Source organism: Protopterus annectens, chromosome 17.part0 (genome assembly GCF_019279795.1).
Source record: "Protopterus annectens isolate FY-2018-M chromosome 17.part0, PAN1.0, whole genome shotgun sequence".
NCBI classification, from domain to species: Eukaryota; Metazoa; Chordata; order Ceratodontiformes; family Protopteridae; genus Protopterus; species Protopterus annectens.
Window position 1 is genome coordinate 730403623 of NC_056751.1, and position 21552 is coordinate 730425174.

Sequence of the window (21552 nt, forward strand, 5' to 3'; positions counted from 1 at the left end):
GACCTCAAAGGGAAGGAGCCCAGAGGTGGCACCAACGTCCGAGTTAATGGCAAACAGATCCAGTAGGCCTGTGGGATCCTGCCTCCAGGAACCCAGCAGGAAGCAATCATGACTTTTCCATGATGGCTGTCCCTCTTTCTTTGGAATTGGACCCTCATTACCCAGGGATTAGTGGGTACTAAAAGTCATGCAAAAAGGTTACAAACTGCAGTTTGGACATCTAATTCAGTCAAGTTTCCCAGATATTCCACCAAACCAAAAGGCAGAGGCCTTAAACCAAATACAGCTTCTCTGCACCCAAGGTTCTGTAAAACCAGTATCAATCTCAGTACAATGAAATGTTTTTCTCTAGACTTTTCCAAGTCCACAGAAAAGAGGGTACCTGGAGGCCAGTTCTGGACCTGTCAATGCTCGACCAATTCTTGCAGGTCCCAAAATTCCAAATGCTAACACTTCAAAAACTACTGCCAGTGATCCTTGCCAAATACCTTCATGGTAATGTTAGATTTGAAAGATGCATACCTCCACATTTCTAAAGAATAATTTCACAGGAGGTTCTTGCACTTCAGAGCAGGTATGAGGCATTATCAGTTCTATGCTGTGCCCCTTGGCTTGTCTACTGCACCCAGGGTTTTCAGAAAATGCATAGCTCCAGTGATGGCCTTCTGCAGGGCAAAAGGCATTTATATTTACCCCTCCTTAGGTGAGTTCTCATAAAATGGACAGTACCGTGGTTATATGGTATATAAACAGGGAGGATGCGCTGTTACCCTCTGTTGACTAGCCATGGACCTTTGGGAAACTGCAATCTCCCTAGGCCTTCTTTTCATGGCACAGTATCTGTGAGGAGAAACCATTCATCTGGTAGATCACCTCAGCAGGAGTCTGTCAGACCCTCACAAGTGGCAACTGCATTGGGAAGTTTTTCTCTGCATAGCCAAAGAATGGGGTGTGCAGCAGATGGACCTTTTTGCAACCAGAGAAAATGCTCATTTGAAAAAGTTTTACTCCATGACCAAAACGAGGTCTGCCTGGAAGACAGATGCCTTCTCCTTCCCTTGGACAGGCGTATTCGAGGCACCCCCGAATACCCTTGCTCCCCAGGGTACTTCTGAAGATAAGGGAAGAAGGGCCAAGAGTCATTCAGCAGCCTGAGACTGATGAATGCAACACTGGTATCCCCTCAGCCTCAGACTGACGAATGTGACACTGGTATCCCCTCAGCCTCAGACTGACTAATGCGACACTGGTATCCCCTCAGCCTCAGACTGATGGATGTGACACTGGTATTCCCTCAACCTCAGACTGACAGATGTGACACTGTTATCCCCTCAGCCTCAGACTGATGAATGCGACACTGGTATCCCCTCAGCCCTCAGACTGACGGATGCGACACTGGTATCCCCTCAGCCTCAGACTGACAAATGCGTCACTGGTATCCCCTCAGCCTCAGACTGACAAATGCGACACTGGTATCCCCTCAGCCTCAGACTGACGAATGTGACACTGGTATCCCCTCAGCTTCAGACTGCAGAATGCGACACTGGTATCCCCTCAGCCTCAGACTGACGAATGCGACACTGGTATCCCCTCAGCCTCAGACTGACTGATGCGACACTGGTATCCCCTTTTGCTCAGTCTAACCAGTGAGTAACCATGTTTACTGCCCCAGTGATTGGACTTAACACAGAACAAGGGTACCATCTTACACTCCAACCTGAACACACACACATTGACAGCTTGGATGAGACCTTTATCCCATGGAAGGGGACACCCCTTGACAAACAGGTCCTGGACATTCTAAAAGAAGCCAGGAGACCTAGTACTAGGAAGTCTTACTTTGCCAAGTGGAAGATATTCACGATATGGTGCAGACAAAAGGGACAAAGCACTTGGCAAGCTTAGGTGCCTCTGATCTTTTCATACTAATCAAGTCTTTTTCAAAAAGGACCATCATATTCCTCTGTAAAAATCCATGCTTCAGTAATTTCAGCCTATCTGCCTTCTCAACCTCCTCTTTTTTCCCATCCTCTCATGAAACATTTCCTGGGAGGGCTTCTCCACATTAGGCCCCCCGGAAGAAACCTTTTGTACCCCTGTGGAATCTCAGTTTCATTCTGGTGAAGCTCACAATCCCACCTTTTGAGCCAGCTTCTTCTGCAGATAAAAAAATTCCTGACCTGGAAGACAGCTTTGCTACTAGCCATTACTTCAGCTAGAAGGGCTTCATTGCTTTAAGCTCTTATGTGTGTGGAACCTTTCATCATTTTTCACCCAGGCAGAGTCTGTTTTAGAACCAATCCTACCTTTATGCCTAAAGCGGTGACAGAGAATTCTTTAAACCAGATCATACACTTGCCTGCGTTCTTTCCTAACCCTCAAAACAAGGGAGAGAGAATCCTCCATACTTTGTGCATAGGCGTTGCTGCTTCGGCAGAACACAGACTGTCAGTCTGACCAGCTTTTTTTGGCTTTTGCCTGTAGCTGTCATGGGAGACCAGTTTCTAAATAAAACCATCTCCAGTGGATCTCCCACTGTATCTTGTTTTGCTACAGCCATCATAAAAAAGAAGCCTCCAGATCCTGTGTGGTCACACTCCACTAGGGCTACTGCTACATCTACTGCCTTTCTAAAGGTATGGCCACCAAGGACATTTAGGACACCACTACTTGGTCCTCTGTGCACACCTGCACCAAACATTATCATCTTTCAACCGTTTCCAAGTACAGAGTGGGGTTTGCCACTCTCATCTTACAGGACATCATTTCCTTTCCTTAATTTTTCCATCCACCCTTCTTTTGGGTTTGGGAGTCATCCCTTCACCTATGACTGCGACAGTGGAACAGAAGGAACATAGTACAGTTGTGTACACTTACAGTAAATGTAGATGTTAGTGTATTCACTGTTGTAGTACTTTTTCCCTCTCTCCTTCCCCTTTTGCTTATGGGATTGGTGTGAATATTCTCTCTAGTTCAGGCTGTTCCCGCCTCCTTGGCACATACCCTGGAGGCTCTGAGCTAAGAACCCTAACTGTAAGGACCTGCTAGGAGGCTCCCACCTGTTGGGGGCAAGAACTACTGAGGTTATGGCACTGGATGTCGTCACGTCAGTCAGGTTGTGCAGTGGCTTCAGGCGGAGGAAAAAAATTCTCTGGTAGTTGAGCCAGCCAAGGGCCTCCACAGCAGGCAATCCTGTCGTTTAGGACTGCAACAGTGAATACACTCAAATAGCTACATTTATGGCAAGTGTAGGCAACTGTACTTTGCTTTGCCTATCTAGAGCCAGAATCTGCCAAATCTCACACGCATACTGAAGTCATTATACCACAGATAGCAGCATGATTTCCTCACAGGCCATGTAGGTGTAAATGACCCGATATGTACCTCCCTAGAGTATATGAAGAAAGACATTATGGAGCTTTCAGACTGTATCTCAGGCTGGTATGAGTCTACCAAGTACGCAGCATATAATTATCACCAAGGATGATGGCAGAGTATGAGCAAATAAATAATTGATTTCAGCAACTGGCTGTCTTTCTGGTGATATTCTAAGGGATTCAATATTTGTCACCTCGGGAGGACATGCTTAACATACCACGTTGCTTTGCCAAGGATGGTCTTCTCCTTTCCCCTTTAGGCTTATCCCCCCATTAGTGCCTTTTACGCAATGCCAAATTGACAAACCTACCAACGTAGCAAAATCAGCTCAACTGAAACCCAAGGTGGTACTGCTCAATGCCAGGAGCCTAAGTTAAAAACACTACACTCCCTCCAAGCCCTCCTCACACTCGAATATAGTCATCTGTAAAGTTACCAAGACATGGTTTAAAGAGGAAGAGAGTACCCCAGCATTGCAAGGTTTCATTGCCTTCCACACTTCTAGACAAGTAGCTGCACAAACAAGGGCTAAAGGAGGATGCGTCTTAGTAAACATCACTAACAAGTATACCGCTAGGTTGGTCAGACAGGATGACATGCTGGAGTTCCTCCATGTGCAGATCACCACAAACTCTCCTACCGTATCCTAGTCAGGTATAGGTTACCCTCCATGTCCTAATCAGCTCATAATGCATACTTGGAGCTAATGGCGACACCAACCCACCTAACACTCTACTCGCAGGAGACTTTAATTTCCCTTCTGTAAACTGGGAATCTACAGGGCCTCCCATCTACAGACACAGAGATTCCAGAACTTAATAAAAAACAAACACCTGTAAATAAATAGTGAATATGCCCACTACCAACATACTGTATCTCGTGTTCCGGTAAGATACAACAATAAAGCTGTCGTTTTCAGAATCAAAGTCAATTCCATAATACCATTAAAAGCTGTAACAGGAACTGTTCCTATTCTATTAAGTTATGGTTTGTTAAAGTTCAGTGCCTCTACAAACCCGTAGAACACAGCAATTGCTCTTAGACTCTGTACAACCATGTCAGTGTCTGCTTAGAGGCTGCTGTGTACCTACCAGAAGTTTGCTCAGGGCTAGCCACAGAAACAAACTGCCCTGGTGGCATCTTAAATTAAATGGGATATTCAACAAAAGAAAAAAAAACTATTGAAAAAAATCAGGAAGGGTAATTTATATAAAGGTAAAACTTTCTCATCAAAATAAAAAGGAACTAAGAGGGTTAATTAAGTCAAGCAAAGCCTACTTTGAGGTTAAGATAGCTTCCCAAGTGAAAGATAACTTAAGGCCTTCTTCTGCTATGTTACAAACCTCAGTGGCGGACACATTTATGTGCTGAACTGGTGGTTAATGGTGCCTCATTCAAAGAGCCCGGGGAATGTAGTAAACATGTTAGCGGACAAATTAATTTCCATGTTTATCCCCCAACCCTTCCCAAAAACTTTCCCTCAAACATAAACCCTCCAACTATAACTAGTTGGCATGTACTGGCTTTGCTCGCTGATGCCAAGACCACATCCTTAATGGGCCCTGATAACATCCTAGAATGTCTCCATAACAGTCCAAACTGTGACATATCAAGACCCCCTGGAGTCACTATTTAGCTATAGTCTTTAAACAGGCTTTGTGCTACATGAATGGAGGACTGCCATGGTCATCCACCTTCGTAAGGAGCACCTTCAACAGATACTGGAAACTACATTTGCAAAAGCATGGAAAGGATTATCATGGAAATTATCAACAGACACAGTAGACCTCTGTCCAGTGGATCCATCTCAGTTTGGCTTTGTCAAAGGAAGGTCATGCTTACTGAATCTGGTGGACTTCTTTGAAAAGATCGCAAAGGCAAAAGATGAGACAACTGTGCAAACTGACTACCCAGATCTGGTTAAAGCTTATGATACAGTAGCCCACTGAGACATTGTCAACAGACTTGCAGAACTAGGTTGAACACCCTTTCTAAGATGCTGGATAGCTAGCTGGCTCACTGATGGGACCCAGGAGGGTAGAATCAGAGAGGCCGGTCACCAGTTGAGTCCCTCAGGTCTATGTGCTAGGCCCACTCCTCTTTGGCAGCTACTTCTCCGATGTCAAAGCCAGTGTCAAAGGCCTCTGGGTAACCAAGTTCATAGATGATTGCAAACTGAGAGCAGTCATTGAATCCCCCCAAGATGAGAACACCCTTCAGGAAAGTCTAAAACGGATACATTTTTGGCACCAAAGTCATGGCTTAAAACTCAATACCAAGAAATGTGTTGTAGTACCTTTTGGGAAGTCTGCCACCCCAGGCAACTTAGTCATCGATTTAAAAAAAAAAAAAAAAAAAAAAAGTAAACGTTGATTCATTGGTCAGAACTCTGGGAACTCATGTAGATACTAACCTGGCCTTTGACCAATATTTGTCCAAGGTAGTAAGAAAATCCATCTATGTTAATTAGCTTACTCAAGGGCATGGTATCTAGGTCTGGAGAGATCATACCACTGTACCTATCCCTCATCAGACCCAGCACGGAGTATAATGCCCTCCTCGGTATGTATATGACCAGACACATGTAGCATATGGAACGTCCACAAAATTTCCTTACCAAAGGAATACAGGAAGTAAACGCAATGTCGTATGCTGATCGCATCAAAGGCCTAAAAAAAAAACTTTGTATCATACAGACTTCTGAGAGGTGATCTGTACCTGGCATGCAAGGTAACCCTGGACCCTGTTTGTTGAATCTTTTGAACATCCTCAAAACAAACAGCATCATAACTACTAGATTAAAATACCTAAATTTTGTTTGTGACATAAATAGGACATGTTGGAGAGACAGATGTTTTCCCCAGAGAATTCCCATTCTCTGGAACAAGTTCCCCAGCGATTTGAAGCAGATTTCCTTACTATTCCTATTTTAAGCACAACTTGCACAAATGGATGAGTAATGGAAATTCACCCCGAGTCTGATGCCTGTGTCTCTGATGGACAGAGAAGGTTAGTAAATCACTTCCTATACAAGTCAAATTCATGGGGCACATTTGGGTTGCTTATAGGGGCCCTAGTGGTCATTAGTCTAGTATACATCATGAACCTATAATGACACTAGCCTGGAAGAAAGAAATGGGTGGTGGCATGGGGAGATTCCAGCAGCACAGTAGTTTGTGTTGATAACAGTTATCATAAATTCTACAGTTTCAGCTGTTGTGCGGTGATACCATTGAAGCAATTCTTCCAAGACATTTTTAAGATTTGGTTATGTAAAATGTGGTATAATTCATATGTAAATGTGGATGGTTACATCCGAATGTAGTACAGCGTTTGTACACAGTAACTGTTTACTGCCTTGCTTGACTGTTCTATTTAAATACTGAAGAATGCTAAATGTGCACAGTTTTGAGTCTCTGTAATCCTCTTGTTTTGTAGGTCTGGTGCAATAACTCTCAGCTGCCAGTTGACCATATTTTGGCTGGTTCCTTTGAAACTGCCATGAGAGTAAGTACATTTTTGTTGTTTTGATTACATTTATATTTAAATACCTGTTCTAATGACATCTTGTCACACTGATGAGGTGGAACTTGAGGTTGCACGCGGACTGTCAAGCACAGATGCTCTGAGTACATTCATTTTGGGTTTTGTAGTAGGGCTTTGTTTGAAGATAGACTTGATGTAGTAAGCAAATACACACTAACGTTACATTGTTAGGTTACAGTTCCTTCTGAGTATATGTCTGGATAAGTCATTCTGCACCAATTGTACAGAACAGTCTTTAATTTGTATGGATTCTAGTAGATGTTTACAAGGAAATTCATTTGCCAGATGCGTATTTTAAACTTCTGTCTTATTGTAGTTTCATTCCATATCTGCTAGCCGTTTTCACAGTTTGCTAGTATGTATGTAACCACCACTTCCTGCTGTAGCCATGTTTCCCATCGTTGTTATGGAGCTTTTCTATTAATTTTGTATACTATTTTGTGAATGTACACCTGTGAGTTTTTAAACGGTCTGTACTGACCTTCCAAGTTAACACTAGAATGTTCAAGCATCATTTTAATTCAGTCCAGATGCAATTCTTTACAGGCACTTATAAACTGTGACATTAAACTTTGTACTGCTAATCTCTTTTCCCTTTGTGCAAATAAAAAATGGGTATTGGTACATATTTTTGATAAATAGATCCTTCTTCCCATATTTACAGTTGTCCAGGCCATTCATCCAGACAGTGGAAATTGTCAGAATGCTGCCAAGGCATAGTCTAGCAAACGTTTACATAAATGAAGATAAACATTTCATCAGATCTTTTGCTGGCTGCGCAGTGTGGGCTGTTGATGGTCACAGCTTTCTTGAGTACTATGATCCAGGGAGGTTGAAGCTGAGGAAAGAATGTAGTGAGCACTCTTGTCTTATTGGTTGTCACATGCCACCTTTTTCTTGGTGTACTACAGTGTTTTTTTATTGAAGGTAAATATCCCACTCCCTCAGTCCTAGTACTAGAGCAGCACTTGGTAAAGGTGCCATGCTTCGTAACTGGAATATGACCTCCCTGTCAGTTCTGCCACTCTTCATTAAAAAAATTCCTTACATTTGTAGGCTTATTACCCACTCACCAAAAAGGAAACACCATTAGCATACTCTAACAAAAGCATAATGTCTTCCTGTATCCCAGCGAAATACTAAAGGACTACTTTTCTACTTGGCACATTCTTCTTCAAACTGATTTTTGATCAAAGCTTCTCTTGCATCTCACAAAGGATACCAGAAAGGTTTCTACCTTCATATAACTTTGTCTATGTACAACATCCCTCCATACTTACAAATATCAGTTACCAACTTAAGTTCACTGAGTATGCTTTCTCCTACTCTTACACCCAAATATGGAAAGCCATTCCATTTATTACGGACTTCCACAAAGAAAACATTTTCTGCTCAAACAGGCACACATCAGTTGCTTCTCGAGTGACTCCATCACCTAATTTCCCATTATTCAAGCTTCTGATTTGATGTAGTCAGTTTTCATTCCATCCTCAACTAATGGGTTCAGATCCAAACTGTCTGATTTGACTTGGCCGTTGCAAAAGCCACTGGCAACATAGAACTCTCAGGCTTCTCCCTTACCCAGAATGCACCAACCCCAATTACCTCAGATCTCATTTGCTGCCTCCAGCGAAAGCCTTGGTAGTTAGAGTCTGAAGCTTAAAGCTGGATAAAGCATTTTATTTTCTTGTTAGTCTCGTTTTCCTTGTTCCCGGTTGTGTTTTCTTCCACATAGCACTAGTGTAGTGTGTGAAATTCTATTGGTATTATTTTCTTTTTCTCCCTTTCCCATTTCTTGTCTTCTACGCTTGTTGTAGCTCTTAGCTACCTTTGTAGGTAGCTTTCCTCTTTCTTCCTTTCCTTAAAAAAAAAAAGTATATTTTTATATATTTTTTTACTTGTTTGTTGACTGTTTTAGAGTTAGACTTTAAAAGTTTAAAATTCACATTTTTTGGAGTTCATGTTGTTTTCACAGTTGTTAGTGGTAGAGTTTTAGATATTAAGATGTCTGAAAATAATCATAAAAACTTACAAAAACCTTTTAAAAACTTTTAAAACTTTTTTTTTAACTTTTAAAAACTTTTTAAAAACCTTACAAAAATCTTAAAAACTTACGCCCATCAAATAAATTACTTGCTTGCACAAGTAAATCCAACAACTTGGCAGGAGACTCTGTTCTCTAACACTGTTGGGAAAAACTGGTACCTACACCTTGTGAACTTTTATCACTGTCTTCAACATCATAACCTGAAACTATACCTTAGGACACATTGGTTATGCCCCTGTGCTAACCCCGACTAGCTTGCCATCTTTTTATTTACTGGATGCTGCTCTCCTTCAACTCTTCTGTATTAATGCCAGTCTTTCTCCTTTATAACCAGAGTCCATGATCTTGTAATTTAAGCTAATGTATAAAGAAACATCATACTAATGCATAATGTTTTATTTAGTGTTTGTGCTAAGATTGTTAGTAAGTAACGTATTTTATTATTATTTATTACATTATTGTACTGTGCTAACATTTTTGTAATTGTGTGTTTTTGGAGCTTATCTCCCCAGGCCTCTACTGAAAATGGACATGTATCCAGTTAGACTAGCCCAGTCAACAAATGTAAAATAAATAATAAATAAATAAATAAATAAGAGAAGCTCAACAGGTTTTAAGAAATGTGGTCAGAAAATTCCTTTTTTTCTCACGCTCACACACTTTGTACTATCTTGGATACCTTCATCTCTATGAAAATTGTGCTTTTTTATTTTTTCATGCTTTCAACCCATGAGCCCTGGTTGAACACAAGAACAAGTTAATACTGAAGGGATTACTTCCGGCCTCATTTAGCGAGGTATTATCTGGAACTTCAATAAAAAAGTAAAGAAAAATGTCTCCCTGTTCTCCAAGCACTGTTATTGCCTCTTCTAAGACTTCAGAGAAGTCCTTGAAAAAAGATCTTTTTTTGGCTCTGTCATTTCCCTCGTATTCAAAATAGAAAAGGCCTAAATCTTCGGATCTGACTTCATCAGATCTGAGACATATGAAGAAATAATCCTTTAATCTGACTGCCTGTTTGGATCCGAAAAACTCAGATCCAACACAAAGAACCTGCTGATGTAGTAATTTTTACCCAGAACAAAATACTCCCCCACCCCCCTCAGTGGACCCACTTCCCTCTAGGGTTCCTTCCCCTTTCTTAGAGAGAACAAGATCCCTTTCAGGAATGTCCACTCACTCTTCCAGAAGACTCACAAAAGAAGATGTGGAGAGGCTAGTGAGAAATTTTCTTGGTGCAGAGCCAGCCAGTTATCCTTAAGGCTTCTACCCTATTGGGTCAGGAGATCCATACATCCACTCCTCCACCATTGCCAGTTCCTCCACTGAAGGTCTCGGAGCACTTAGATCTGAGTTATCCAGGCCCATTGGCTTTGGCTTCAAGAATCCTTGTATCCTCTGATCCAAGGCTTGTTTTGAGCTCTTCAGTTCAGTTGGCTCTAGAGAGCTCTCAAAGGCGATTCTACCCTGTCTGGTCCAAGGTGCTTCACTCAATTCCAAGGGCTTTGGAGCAGTCTCTACATCTTGGAGCCTTGGCAATGGTCAGTTCTGCTCCGACTTGAGACATGGGAGAACTGTCCTCTGGGCAGGGTGGGGCCATGGATCAGAGACTTATCTTCTCACATCCAGGATCCTATCCCTCACCTGGGCTGTTTGAGTTCACGGTCATGGAGAGAGCCCTGTCTGCACCCCTGACTCGGATGGTGCCTACCCCTACAGATACTCTGTCTACATCTGTACCGTCTCTGCATCTGGAGTTTCAACTATCCTCTCCATGGGGATAGACAGTACTGAAACCCCAGGCTTCCCATCAGGGTAACAACACTTCAGACACCTCCCCAGAGTACCCCACTGAGGAGATCCCTAAGAAGAAAACATGCAAGAGAAAGCATTTTAATTCCTCTGAATCGGTCACTGAAGATACAGATTTTGATGAGGGCGAAAGGTCCCCAAGGTAACCTCATGATGATGTCTCAGACGAAGACATCTTAGAAATTCTGAAACAGAGAAGTGGCTGGAAGCCCAAGAACCCTTCGTCAGAGGAATCTGTACTTCTGGAGGCTTTTGGTACCAATCCATCTACCTCCTGGGTGACCCTGCTCGTCAACAACCTCATTAACTTTATCTCACAGCAGGTATGGAAAGATCCAGACACTATTGAGCCAATTGCCAGGAAGCCCGATAAAATCATGACACCTTCAGTGGATAAAGGGTGTGCCTGTTGATGCCACGATTATTGCGGCAGCCACTAAGAAGGTATGCACAGAGAAAAAGTTCCTCTCTTTATTCCCCCAGCAAGGATTCCCAGGAGATGAACAGATTTGGGAAGTGTCTCTATGCTTCATTGAGATTCACCTTAAGGTTACAACTGTTTGGCATATTTCACAAGGATACAGAGGGACCTGATTAAGGAGCTGTCAGACACCCTCTCGGGATCTGTTTCTGAAAAGGTACAAGCACTGTCGCTTCTCGGTTGGCTACCCTGCAGTTGGTATCTAACTCCTCCATGATGCTCATGTCTAATGTAGCAGAAGGAAACTCAAGGGCAGTGGGTTCAGGCATTGCCATTAGGCGAGACTCCTGGATGCACTTATGTGATTTTGCAGAGACCTTTAATTCTTTGTTCGTCAATGTTCCTTTTGACGGCATGTCTTTTTTTTTGCCCCAAGGTTAAAGACGCAATGTCCGGGTGTGAGAAGGATGGAAAGTCCTTTTCTGCCACGGGCATACATTTTTCCATCCCTCAAAGATCCTGTTCAAGGAATCATCGAGGAGGTGGTAAAACATGGTTAAAAAAAATCCCAAGGATCTTTCCAGGACACATGTGGAGGAGATTTTCACTGCCCTTGCATCAGAGGTGGCTCGCAGAACCAAGGGTCCAGAGAATTGTTCTTTGGTAACCTTTCCAGTACTCCTGAAATGAGGCCTGATTGTCCCCTCTGGAGGCAATTGGGGGTCGTTTGTCCCTGTACCAGAGAGAGCCTGGCTAGGAATAACAGATACTTGGGTGCAGAGGATCATTTCCAGAGGTTATATAGTACCATTTTTCCTTTGTCCTCCCAATTAAAAAAAAAATCCCTGATGATCCACTCAGACGGAACAAGCAACAATTCAAATTCAAAAGTTGCTGGAAAAAGAGTCATTCAAGAGGTTCCAGCAAACAAGATAGAATCGGGAACTTACTCAAGATTCTTTTTAGTGCCAAAGAAAACAGGGGACTGGAGATCAATTCTGGATCTCAGCATCGTACATAAATCCGTTCGAAAGACTGAGTTTCAGATTGAAGAATGGCCTGAACTGTGACAGTTTTTGGAAGAGGACAATTGGATGTGCTCAGTAGATCTACAGGATGTGTACTATTGTGTAAAGATGACGGGCGATCCAGCAGGTTCTTAAGCTTCCAGCTGGGAGCCAGTCACTACCAGTTCAGAGTTCTGGCATTTGGTCTCACCACAGCCCCCAAGGTGTTTACCAAATGCATGGCAGTAGTAGCAGATCACCTGAGACTAAAGGGATTCAAGTGTTTCCATACTTAGATGACTGGCTCGTCTCTGCCCCAACCAGGTATCACCTCATTATGTCAAGAGAAAAAATAAATCAGACGTGCCCTACTAGGAATGACCAAAAACTACAAAAAGTCTCCTTTAGAACCAAGTCAAAGTCTAGAGTACATGGGAGCACTGATCAGTACAAGATCAACTGTAGCCTCACCCCCCCCCCTTCCAGAATTCAGACAATAAGATCTCAAGTGAAAAAGATAGTTTGTAGTAGCAGAATCCCAGCCCACTTGGTCCTTCAGGCACTGGGGCAATGGTGGCAGCAGTAACATTACTACCCTTCGCCAGATTTGATATGAGAATTCTATGGTGGATGCTGGCTTCACAATGGTCAGTACTTGATCTTCCTTTATCTGCTCCTATACGAATCACCAATCTATGCAAGAGGGATCTATTGTGGTGAATTTGGTCAGAAGAGGTTCTACAAGGCCATTTATTTGTCCCCTCTTAGCCCAAGGCTATTATAACTACTAATGCTTCCCAGCTTGGGGGGGACATTACCTGGGAAAGACAGTCCAAGGCACATGGTCCCCTGAAGAGGTCATTTTAGGCATACCTATGCCTTACAGTTGGGACCAGTGCTTTTAGCATTGCAGACTTTTCGGAATGCTCTCCCTTCAGGAACTGTTGTGATTCAAACAGATATGTCAGTAGTTTGGTACATCAACATACAAGGGGGAACTAGACCCCCCCCCCCGTGTCAAGATGCGCTCAGGGTCTGGCAATGGGTAATTTCTTCAAACCACTTTCTTATAGCAGCTCATATTCCTCTGAAGTCCAACATGTTAGCAGAAAAACTGAGCAGGTACATCCTACTACCTCATGAGTGGTCCCTCAACAAAGATGTGGCAGAATTGATTTTTTGACAATGGGACCAGCCTTGCTGCAGTCTTTTTGCATCTCTCCTGAACAAGTGCAGAAGCTGCTACTTCTCCACGATTGGCCCCCTGCTGTACTCTGTGTTTATCCATCCACATTGCATCTTATTGGCCTTGACGGATTTGGTTCCCCTTTTTTTGTGGCCTTATTTAATTCATCAACCCTGGATTCTGGACCCAACAACAGATCAGTTGTTTCACCCGACAGGTATGATACATCCGGACCTCCCCAGTCTCAAGCTGACAGCTTGGATGTTCGTGTTTCACTGTTGCAGTCATTACATTTGGGTAATCTGCTGGCAGGTTGCTCTCAGTCGGCCTTAATTCCAAAGTCTTGGGTCCTGTGTCAATTGCTGACTCCTCTTCCATGACGTCAGGGGTGTAAAACATGCAGCTGACGCCATTTTCTTTAGTCTTTCTTGCCATGCGGTGCCCGAAGCAGAAGCGTTTTGCAAGTGCCGGTCGGCCGACTACTGAAATATTCAACATGTTATGTGATCCTATCTCGCCTACATTCTGACTGATGGGTCCGGAGCCGAGAGCTTGGACGTGGTCTCAACATTGGCTGGGCTAAGTACTATATTTATAGTCTCTTTTCCTGTCAGTAGTTCACTCATTTCAACCCAAAAGCTGTTTTAACGGCTATTTTTTGTGTACGAGTGTGTTTCTTGTTGTTTCATTAAGTTTTGCTTAAATTTTCCTGTCTGAGAAGGTTCCGTTTAAGTTAGAGGGGCCTTCCCCTGTACTAACTACTTTGTGGTTGCGTGTGGGTCAAGTACCCGTTTGAGTTAGAGGGTCTTGACCCTCCTTGTTTCCCTTTTCCTTTCTTTCTTACTGTTATTGTGTAAAAAAAAAAAAAAAAAAAAGAGAAGAAGTTCTTTAGTTAATATTTTTCGGAGTTAGTGTTTTTTGGTATATACAAACGCTTAATCTACTGTTGTGGTATATTTTTCTACATTATGTCTAAAGAACATAAACCCTCCGGGTTTAAAAAGTGCACGAGGTGTGGGTTCAAAATGTCCATAACGGACCACTCCTCGTGCGTCTATTGTCTTGGCGCCAAACATTTACAGGAATCATGCAGTGTATGCCATGCGTTTTCCTCCAGAGTCCTCCAGGAGAGGAAGAACAAATTAATCCTCAAAGGATTAATTAAGCCTTCCTTTGAGGAGGCTTTGTCTTCCTCTCCTTCTCCTTCTAAAAAGAGGAAAGCGCCGGCTCCGAGCAGTCAGTCGGATCCGACGGCTAAGAAGACTAAGCAGACTTCTCCATCGGCTCCACGGACTTCGGAGCCGAGGTCGGAACGGTCTGCCTCGATGCCTCCAGCCTCGACCCCTCTGGTTTCGGAGCCGAGGTCTGGGGCATCGAGAGGCGGGTCACCCTCATCGGCTCCACTGATATTGGAGCCGATAAGGGTCATCGGCTCAGACACTTCCCCCTCGGAGCCGAAGTCCTTATTGGCACCGAGGGAAATTTCTTTGAAGGTTTCCTCGGAGCCAATAATTGTTGAGTCCTTTCGGAGCCGATGGAGAAATCGGTTCGGGCCCGATCGGTATCCTCGAGATCTTCCAGGATGTCTGATTCGGACATCGACAGGGTGCTCCTTCGACTCTTCCAGTCTCCGGTGTTTCAAAAGATGGTTTCGGCTCCGGCCGATGGTCCACTCCCTTACTGTACTTCCTCCTCCGACAGCTTCGGCACCGTTGGAGCAGGTGTTGGTGGAACCAGTGGAGGTGTTAGGGTCAGGCCCGACCCTTGCTCCGACTCCGGCTCCTGGGTCGGAGTTCAGTGCACGGACTTCTTCCTTCGGCCCTGGGGGGGAGGCTTCGGGATTGATACCTTCGGTCCCAAGTCTCCCTCTTGGTGCGTCGGCGGCGGGAGTACCGTCCACTGTCGTGGCCATGGAGGGGGGACCTTCCCAGGATTCTGGTGGTCCCGCCTTCAGGGCTATGAGGAGTGCTCTAGCCAAATCTTCATTGGCTACCTCCACAGTTTCCCCAGCTCCTTCCCTACATTTGGAGACTGGGTCGTTGGCAGTTCCCCTGTCCGCAGACAGTGGAGCCCCTGGGCCTCAGGTTACCCCCGCTGGGGTTTCTCCCCCTCCTGGAGGTCCTTCCGAAGCCTCTTCGGAAGAACCTCCCAGGAAGAAAACGTGCAAGAGGAAGCACGTTGACTCCCCGGACGAGTCTGACATCTGACACCGATCTCGATGATGCAGAGGGGTCCCCCAAGTCGTCCTCGGATGATGTCTCCTTTGCAGACATCCTGGAAGCCCTAAAACAACGAGGCGGCTGGCAGTCCAAACCTCCCTCTGCTGATGAGTCGGTGTTCCTGAAGGCCTTCGGGGCTCAGCCCTCCGCCTCCTGGGTGTCTCCGCCCTTCGACGAGCTCTTAGAGTTGATCTGTCGAAGGGCGTGGGAACACCCGGACTCTGTGGAACCGGTGCCCGCTCATCCAGACAAATTTCTTTCGGCGCCCCCAGATAGAGAGTTCCTTACAAAAGGTGTGGCTGTGGATGCTATGGTGGTGGCATCTGCTACACAGCAGGATGTAGCAGAGGCTTCTACGTCCGTCCATCCTCCTAATAAGGAGTCTAGGAGCATGGATCGATGCAAGCGCACCCTAAGTTCAGCGGCCTTTACCCTGAGGTCTTTGAACTACCTGACGCACTTTACGAGATTCCAGAGGGATCTGATTAAGGAGCTATCCGATACCCTCTTAGGTAACCTGCCTGAGGAGCTGGCCCAGACGGTTGGATCTCAGCTGGCTACAATGTCATCCATTTCTAACTCGTCCATGAGGCTCATTTCGTATGCGGCCGAAGGCGAGTAGAGCGGCGGTACAGGCGTTGCTCACGGAGACAAGCCTGGCTCCGCCTGTGTCATTTCGCGGAGGCCTTCAAGTCTTCATTCACGCCCTTTGATGGGTCCTCCTGTTTGGGCCCAAGGTGAAAGACACACTTACCGCTGTGAACAGGAGGGTAAGACTCTGACTGCCGTGGGGCACGATTTTCCACTCCCTTCGGCCTTATCCCAAGGCTAAAGAGGAGGGAAGATGTGGTTCGGAGATCGCAGAAGTCTTACCCTCTCAGCAGGAAGGTTCCCCTCCAGAGGCAGAGGAGGGGAAATTCATCAGGAAGACGCCGTCCCAGAGGCGGCAGAGGCCCCGCAACACTGGAGACCGCGAGTCCTTTCGTGGCTCTTCAGCTTTTCATAGTCCCTGAGGGATTGCCCGACTGTGCTGCTCGAGCCAGTCGGGGTCGTCGAAGCACCTAAAGGCCTGGGAAGGGATCACTCAGGACCGATGGGTGCTTCAATTATCGCCGGAGGTTACTCCATCCCATTCTGTTGTCCCCCTCAGTCCAAAAGAATCCCGGACCCGCCACCCAGTCAACAGGATACCGCAGTCAAGAAATTTCAAAACTGCTGCAAAAGGAGCCATCCAACGGTCCCCGCAGACCAGATCGGATTAGGGACTTACTCAAGATTCTTTTGGTGCCAAAAGACCGGGGACTTGAGGCCCATTTTGGACCTAAGCAACCTAAACCGTTCAGTCAAGAAGTCCAAGTTCGAATGGTCACTTTACAAACCATTCTCCCATTGTTGGAGAAAGGTGTTTGGATGTGCTCCATAGACCTCAAGGACGCCAGTATTACCATATCAAAATACATCAAGCGTCCAGGAGACACTTGCGCTTCAGCCTAAGAGGCAGTCATTTTCAGTTCCGTGCGCTGCCCTTTGGTCTCACCACAGCCCCAGGGTGTTCACCAAATGCTTGGCAGTAGTGACTGCTCACTTGAGTAGTCTAGGATTCCAGGTGTTTCCGTGCCTAGGCGACTGGCTTCTAACTGCCACCTCCAAGCATCTACTTCACGGAGCCTACAAGCCACAACATCACTGGGCAATTCCTCGAATCACCTTCAATTGGCCAAAGTCTGTGTTACGGCCATCTCAAAGAATAAGATTCATAGGGGCAGAGATAGATTCAAACCAGATGCGGGTCTATCTACCTGCAGACAGAATTCAGATCATACAAAATCAGGTTCGAGCCTTACTCCCCAGGTCCAAAGCCCCAGCCAGAATGGTCCTGCAGCTATTGGGATCGATGTCTGCCACAGTTCTGCTAGTTCCCTTGGCAAGGTTACACATGAGAATCCTCCAGTGGCTTCTTTCAACTCAGTGGTCCTTTCAGGAACTCCCTCTCAATCATCTAATATGGATCACAGAATCTTGCAGACGGGACCTTCGCTGGTGGCTAGTGTCCTCCAATTTGGACCAGGGACGACCCTTTGTTCTTCCTCCTCCGGCGGCCACTTTGACCACGGACGCCTCCCAGACGGGGTGGGGGGGGCATTCCCTGGGCAGGTCAGTCCAGGGCAAATGGCATCCGGAAGAGACCTCTCTCCACATCAACATCCTAGAAATGAGGGCAGTACTCCTGTCCCTTCAAGCCCTTCACTGTTACCTCCCTCAGGGCGTAATTGCTGTTCACTCAGACAGCATGTCAGTTGTCTGGTACCTGAACAAACAGGGAGGGACCAGATCCTATCCTCTTTGCAGAGAAGCGATGAGGGTCTGGAAATGGGCAGTCTCGACCAAACGCTTCCTAGTGGCTACTCACATACCGGGCAAATCCAATGTCATAGCCGACAGGTTGAGCAGAACCATCCTCTTTCCTCACGAATGGTCTCTGAACATGACTATTACAAGACAGATTTTCAGCGAATGGGGAGTTCCGTGCTGCGACCTCTTCGCGACTCCTCTGAATGCGAAGTGCAAAGATTTTTTCTCCCTAACCCGGCCCGGGAAGAGCCCCATGGACGCGTTAGTCCATCCTTGGCCCATCGGCCTGCTTTATGCCTTCCCTCCAGTTCCTCTCCTACCCAGGGTAATTCAGAAGGCATCTCTTTTAGGGAGCAAGATGATCTTAATTGCTCCTTACTGGCCTTGTCAAGTTTGGTTTCCCTATCTTCGGAAACATGCTCTGGAAGGTCCATGGTTCCTGGACCAGGTCCCAGACCTACTGATTCATCAGTCGGGACTACTACACCAGTCCCTACACACATTAAAATTGATGGCCTGGCTCCTCCTCTTCCGACCATAGTCAGGAGACATGCACTAGACCCAGATGTAGTGCACATACTGTCTTCAGTCCACAAGTCTGCTACGAAGAAACTATATTCTAGCAAATGGAAAAGGTTTGCTATCTGGGCTCAACTCCGGGGCCTGGACCCCATTTCTACTCCCGTGGCAGAAGTACTCAAGTTCCTGACCTCTCTTTTCAACCAAGGCTCTTCTGTTTCTACCATCAAAGTACAATTGGCAGCGATTTCTAATTTTCATGAATCCATAGACCCACCCTTAATGAGCAACAGGTTGTGTAAGACCTTCTTGAAAGGTGCTGCTCTATTAAGACCTCCAGTTTCTCATCCTGCACCTCCTTGGGATCTCGATATAGTGTTACGTGCCTTGACTTCTTCCCCCTTTGAACCGGCAGCTACCTGTGATCTAAAGTTTCTATCATGGAAGACAGCTTTTTTAGTGGCAATTACTTCAGCCAGAAGGGTTTCAGAACTTCAAGCTTTGTCAGTGAAACCCCCCGTACTTGGTTTTTCATACAGACAGGGTTTCCCTCAGACCAAATCCTTCTTTTGTTCCTAAAGTCTGTTCTACTCTATGCTTGCAACAGTCATTGGAGCTCCCAGTTTTTTTCCCAAAATACTCCAATAAAGCGGAATTTATTTTCCACAGACTAGATGTCCACAGGCAGTTAGGTTTTATTTGGATAGGACCAAACAATCAAGGAAGACAGATCAGTTGTTTGTGTCCTTTGCAGAAAACAAGTTGGGCAACGCGGTCACAAAGGTCACTATTGCCAAATGGATCAGGGACTGTATTACTCAAGCTTATATTTATTCTAACAAAGAGCTTTCCACCTCTGTCAAGGCTCATTCTACAAGGGCTATGGCTACTTTGGTAGCATTTCATTCTAAGCTTGCTATTGGTGACATTTGTGCTGCGGCTACATGGTCTTCCCCGCACACCTTCATTTCTCACTACAAATTAGATGTGGCATCTAGAGGACGAGCTTCATTTGGTTCCACAGTGCTCAGGAGTGTTTTCCAATGAGCCACCCGGGATTTAGGCGCTAGGGACGCTGTCCCATCAGTCAGAATGTAGGCGAGATAGGATCACATAACATCTTTTAGTTATGTACTCACCATAACTTCAGATGTTTGGGATCCATCTCGCCACATTCTAATAACCCACCCTCCTTCCCCCTTCCTTGGAGATCAGAGGATATCAGAAGGTCCGAATTCTGTTGTTTCATCATGAAACATCTAACAATGTTATATAAACAAGCTGTGCATGTGTGCATGAATGCGGACAAACAAGATCTGGGGGATTAGTGGTGGTGCATCCTGGGATAAAGATAGCTCAGCCAATTAGAGGCCTCGCTCTATAGCATAAGCGTGCCGAGTCGGAGCCGAGGGATCGGCTCCGGACCCATCAGTCAGAATGTAGGCGAGATGGATCCCAAACATCTGAAGTTATGGTGAGTACATAACTAAAAGTTTGAGTTTCAGAACCAAAGTCTTCACTAAAGCTAAGTACCCCATTGGGGAAAAAGTTTTCTTGCTCCATACCAATGTCAGAAAAAGTTAATAATTGTATTACTTGTGGGAAGCAAATACCTCATAAGGATTTCCATTTATACTGTATTCCTTGCTAGGCCCTGATCACAACGTGCCTGGCTGTCAGTTTTGTGCTAGATTTAACCAACGTACTATTAAGCATCGGTATATTTTTCCCTCAAAGTGTTTTGGAAACAGATTTAACTACCCAGAAATGTCGTCTGATAGCAATCCGACTACCGGAGTACATAAAAAACGCAAAGAAAAGGACAGAGAAAGGCAGTCGAGATCCAAAACCGACAACGAAGCTTCTCCTAAACCAGTCGCCGGTTTGCTGGTACTCAGTGAGGCTCTTTCGCAGCCCCTGATACCTGCTACCTTCGAGTCGCAGGCCTCTACCGACACCCATGTGGAGTCAGGCATGCCGCAAGATACTCACGGTATTTGACCGACGAATGTATCTCCCTCGGATGGGTCCGGAGATGCTGAGCAGGCACTGGCTTCTGAGGGTCAGACCTCAACATTTGTATATCAAACCGACAGCTGCAAAACCAAAGACAAAAGCCACTTCTAAAATTAAAAACCGACGCATGAGCCATGTGCACAGGCCTCTATGCCTAAAAAACAGATGATCAAAATGGCTGAAGACCTTATTACCTTGATCAGGGGTACCCATCCCCCTCCAGGTAAGAGGCCTAGGCAAGACACTGATTATGAATCTTCAGATCAGGTTTCCATTTCATCTGATTCCTCTTCTGATCAGGAATTATCTATACCTCCCTATGAGGATTCTGATGCAGAGGAGTCTATACCATCTGCTTCTCCTCCTGAGGATTATTCATTGGGGGAAACCTTGCATACTTTGAGGGAGCATTTTCAGTGGGGAGAGTCAAGACTTCTCAGATTCAAAAAAGAGGCTCAGGGATTTCCTGCTTCTCCCTCAGCATAGGCCTTTGGCCATTCCCGCTGTTTTAGACATTGTGGATGATGTCTATTCCGAGTCCAGCTTGACCCCTGACTCCTTACCTCCAGCTCCCAGTAAGCCTAACAGATATTACAGGGTCCCTGACTCACATAAATTTTTATTTAGAAACCCTGCTGCTGATCCTGAAACCATTTCACAGGGTCCAAAGGGAGTTCATAGGTTTATACTAGGCTATCTGCCCTAAGGCATTTATAAGCCTAGCCCAAAGTTTTGTGGCTTACGCCACCCCTTATATGAAAAAATACTGCGCCCATTAGTTTGTTGTGCCTCTGTCCAGCAGTAACACAGAGATGATTCCCGGGGTAAACCTACGATCTCCCATCCACAGGTCAAGATTTCTCTTTAACAGAGCCAGCGAGGTGCTCTGCCTCACATGGACCGGGATTTTATTCCACAGCATAGGGAGTCTCTGAGTGATAAATCTATCCCTCCAGCACGTCCTATTTATATCCGTGCTAAGGTTTAAGTCGCTTGCTCTAGTTGTTTTGGTGGATTTGGATTTTTTGAGGTGGAGCATGTCCATTAAT

The 21552-nt window shown here is 45.3% G+C and overlaps 1 protein-coding gene across 1 annotated transcript in view; it reads left to right on the top strand.

The window, feature by feature from the left end:
- The window catches only part of COPA (COPI coat complex subunit alpha), a 915755-nt gene that overhangs the window by 544660 nt on the left and 349543 nt on the right, over positions 1–21552 (top strand). Inside the window, exon 27 of the mRNA XM_044059531.1 lies at positions 6817–6885. Coding sequence (XP_043915466.1) covers positions 6817–6885 — 69 coding nt within the window. The remainder of the gene's footprint in view (positions 1–6816; positions 6886–21552) is intronic.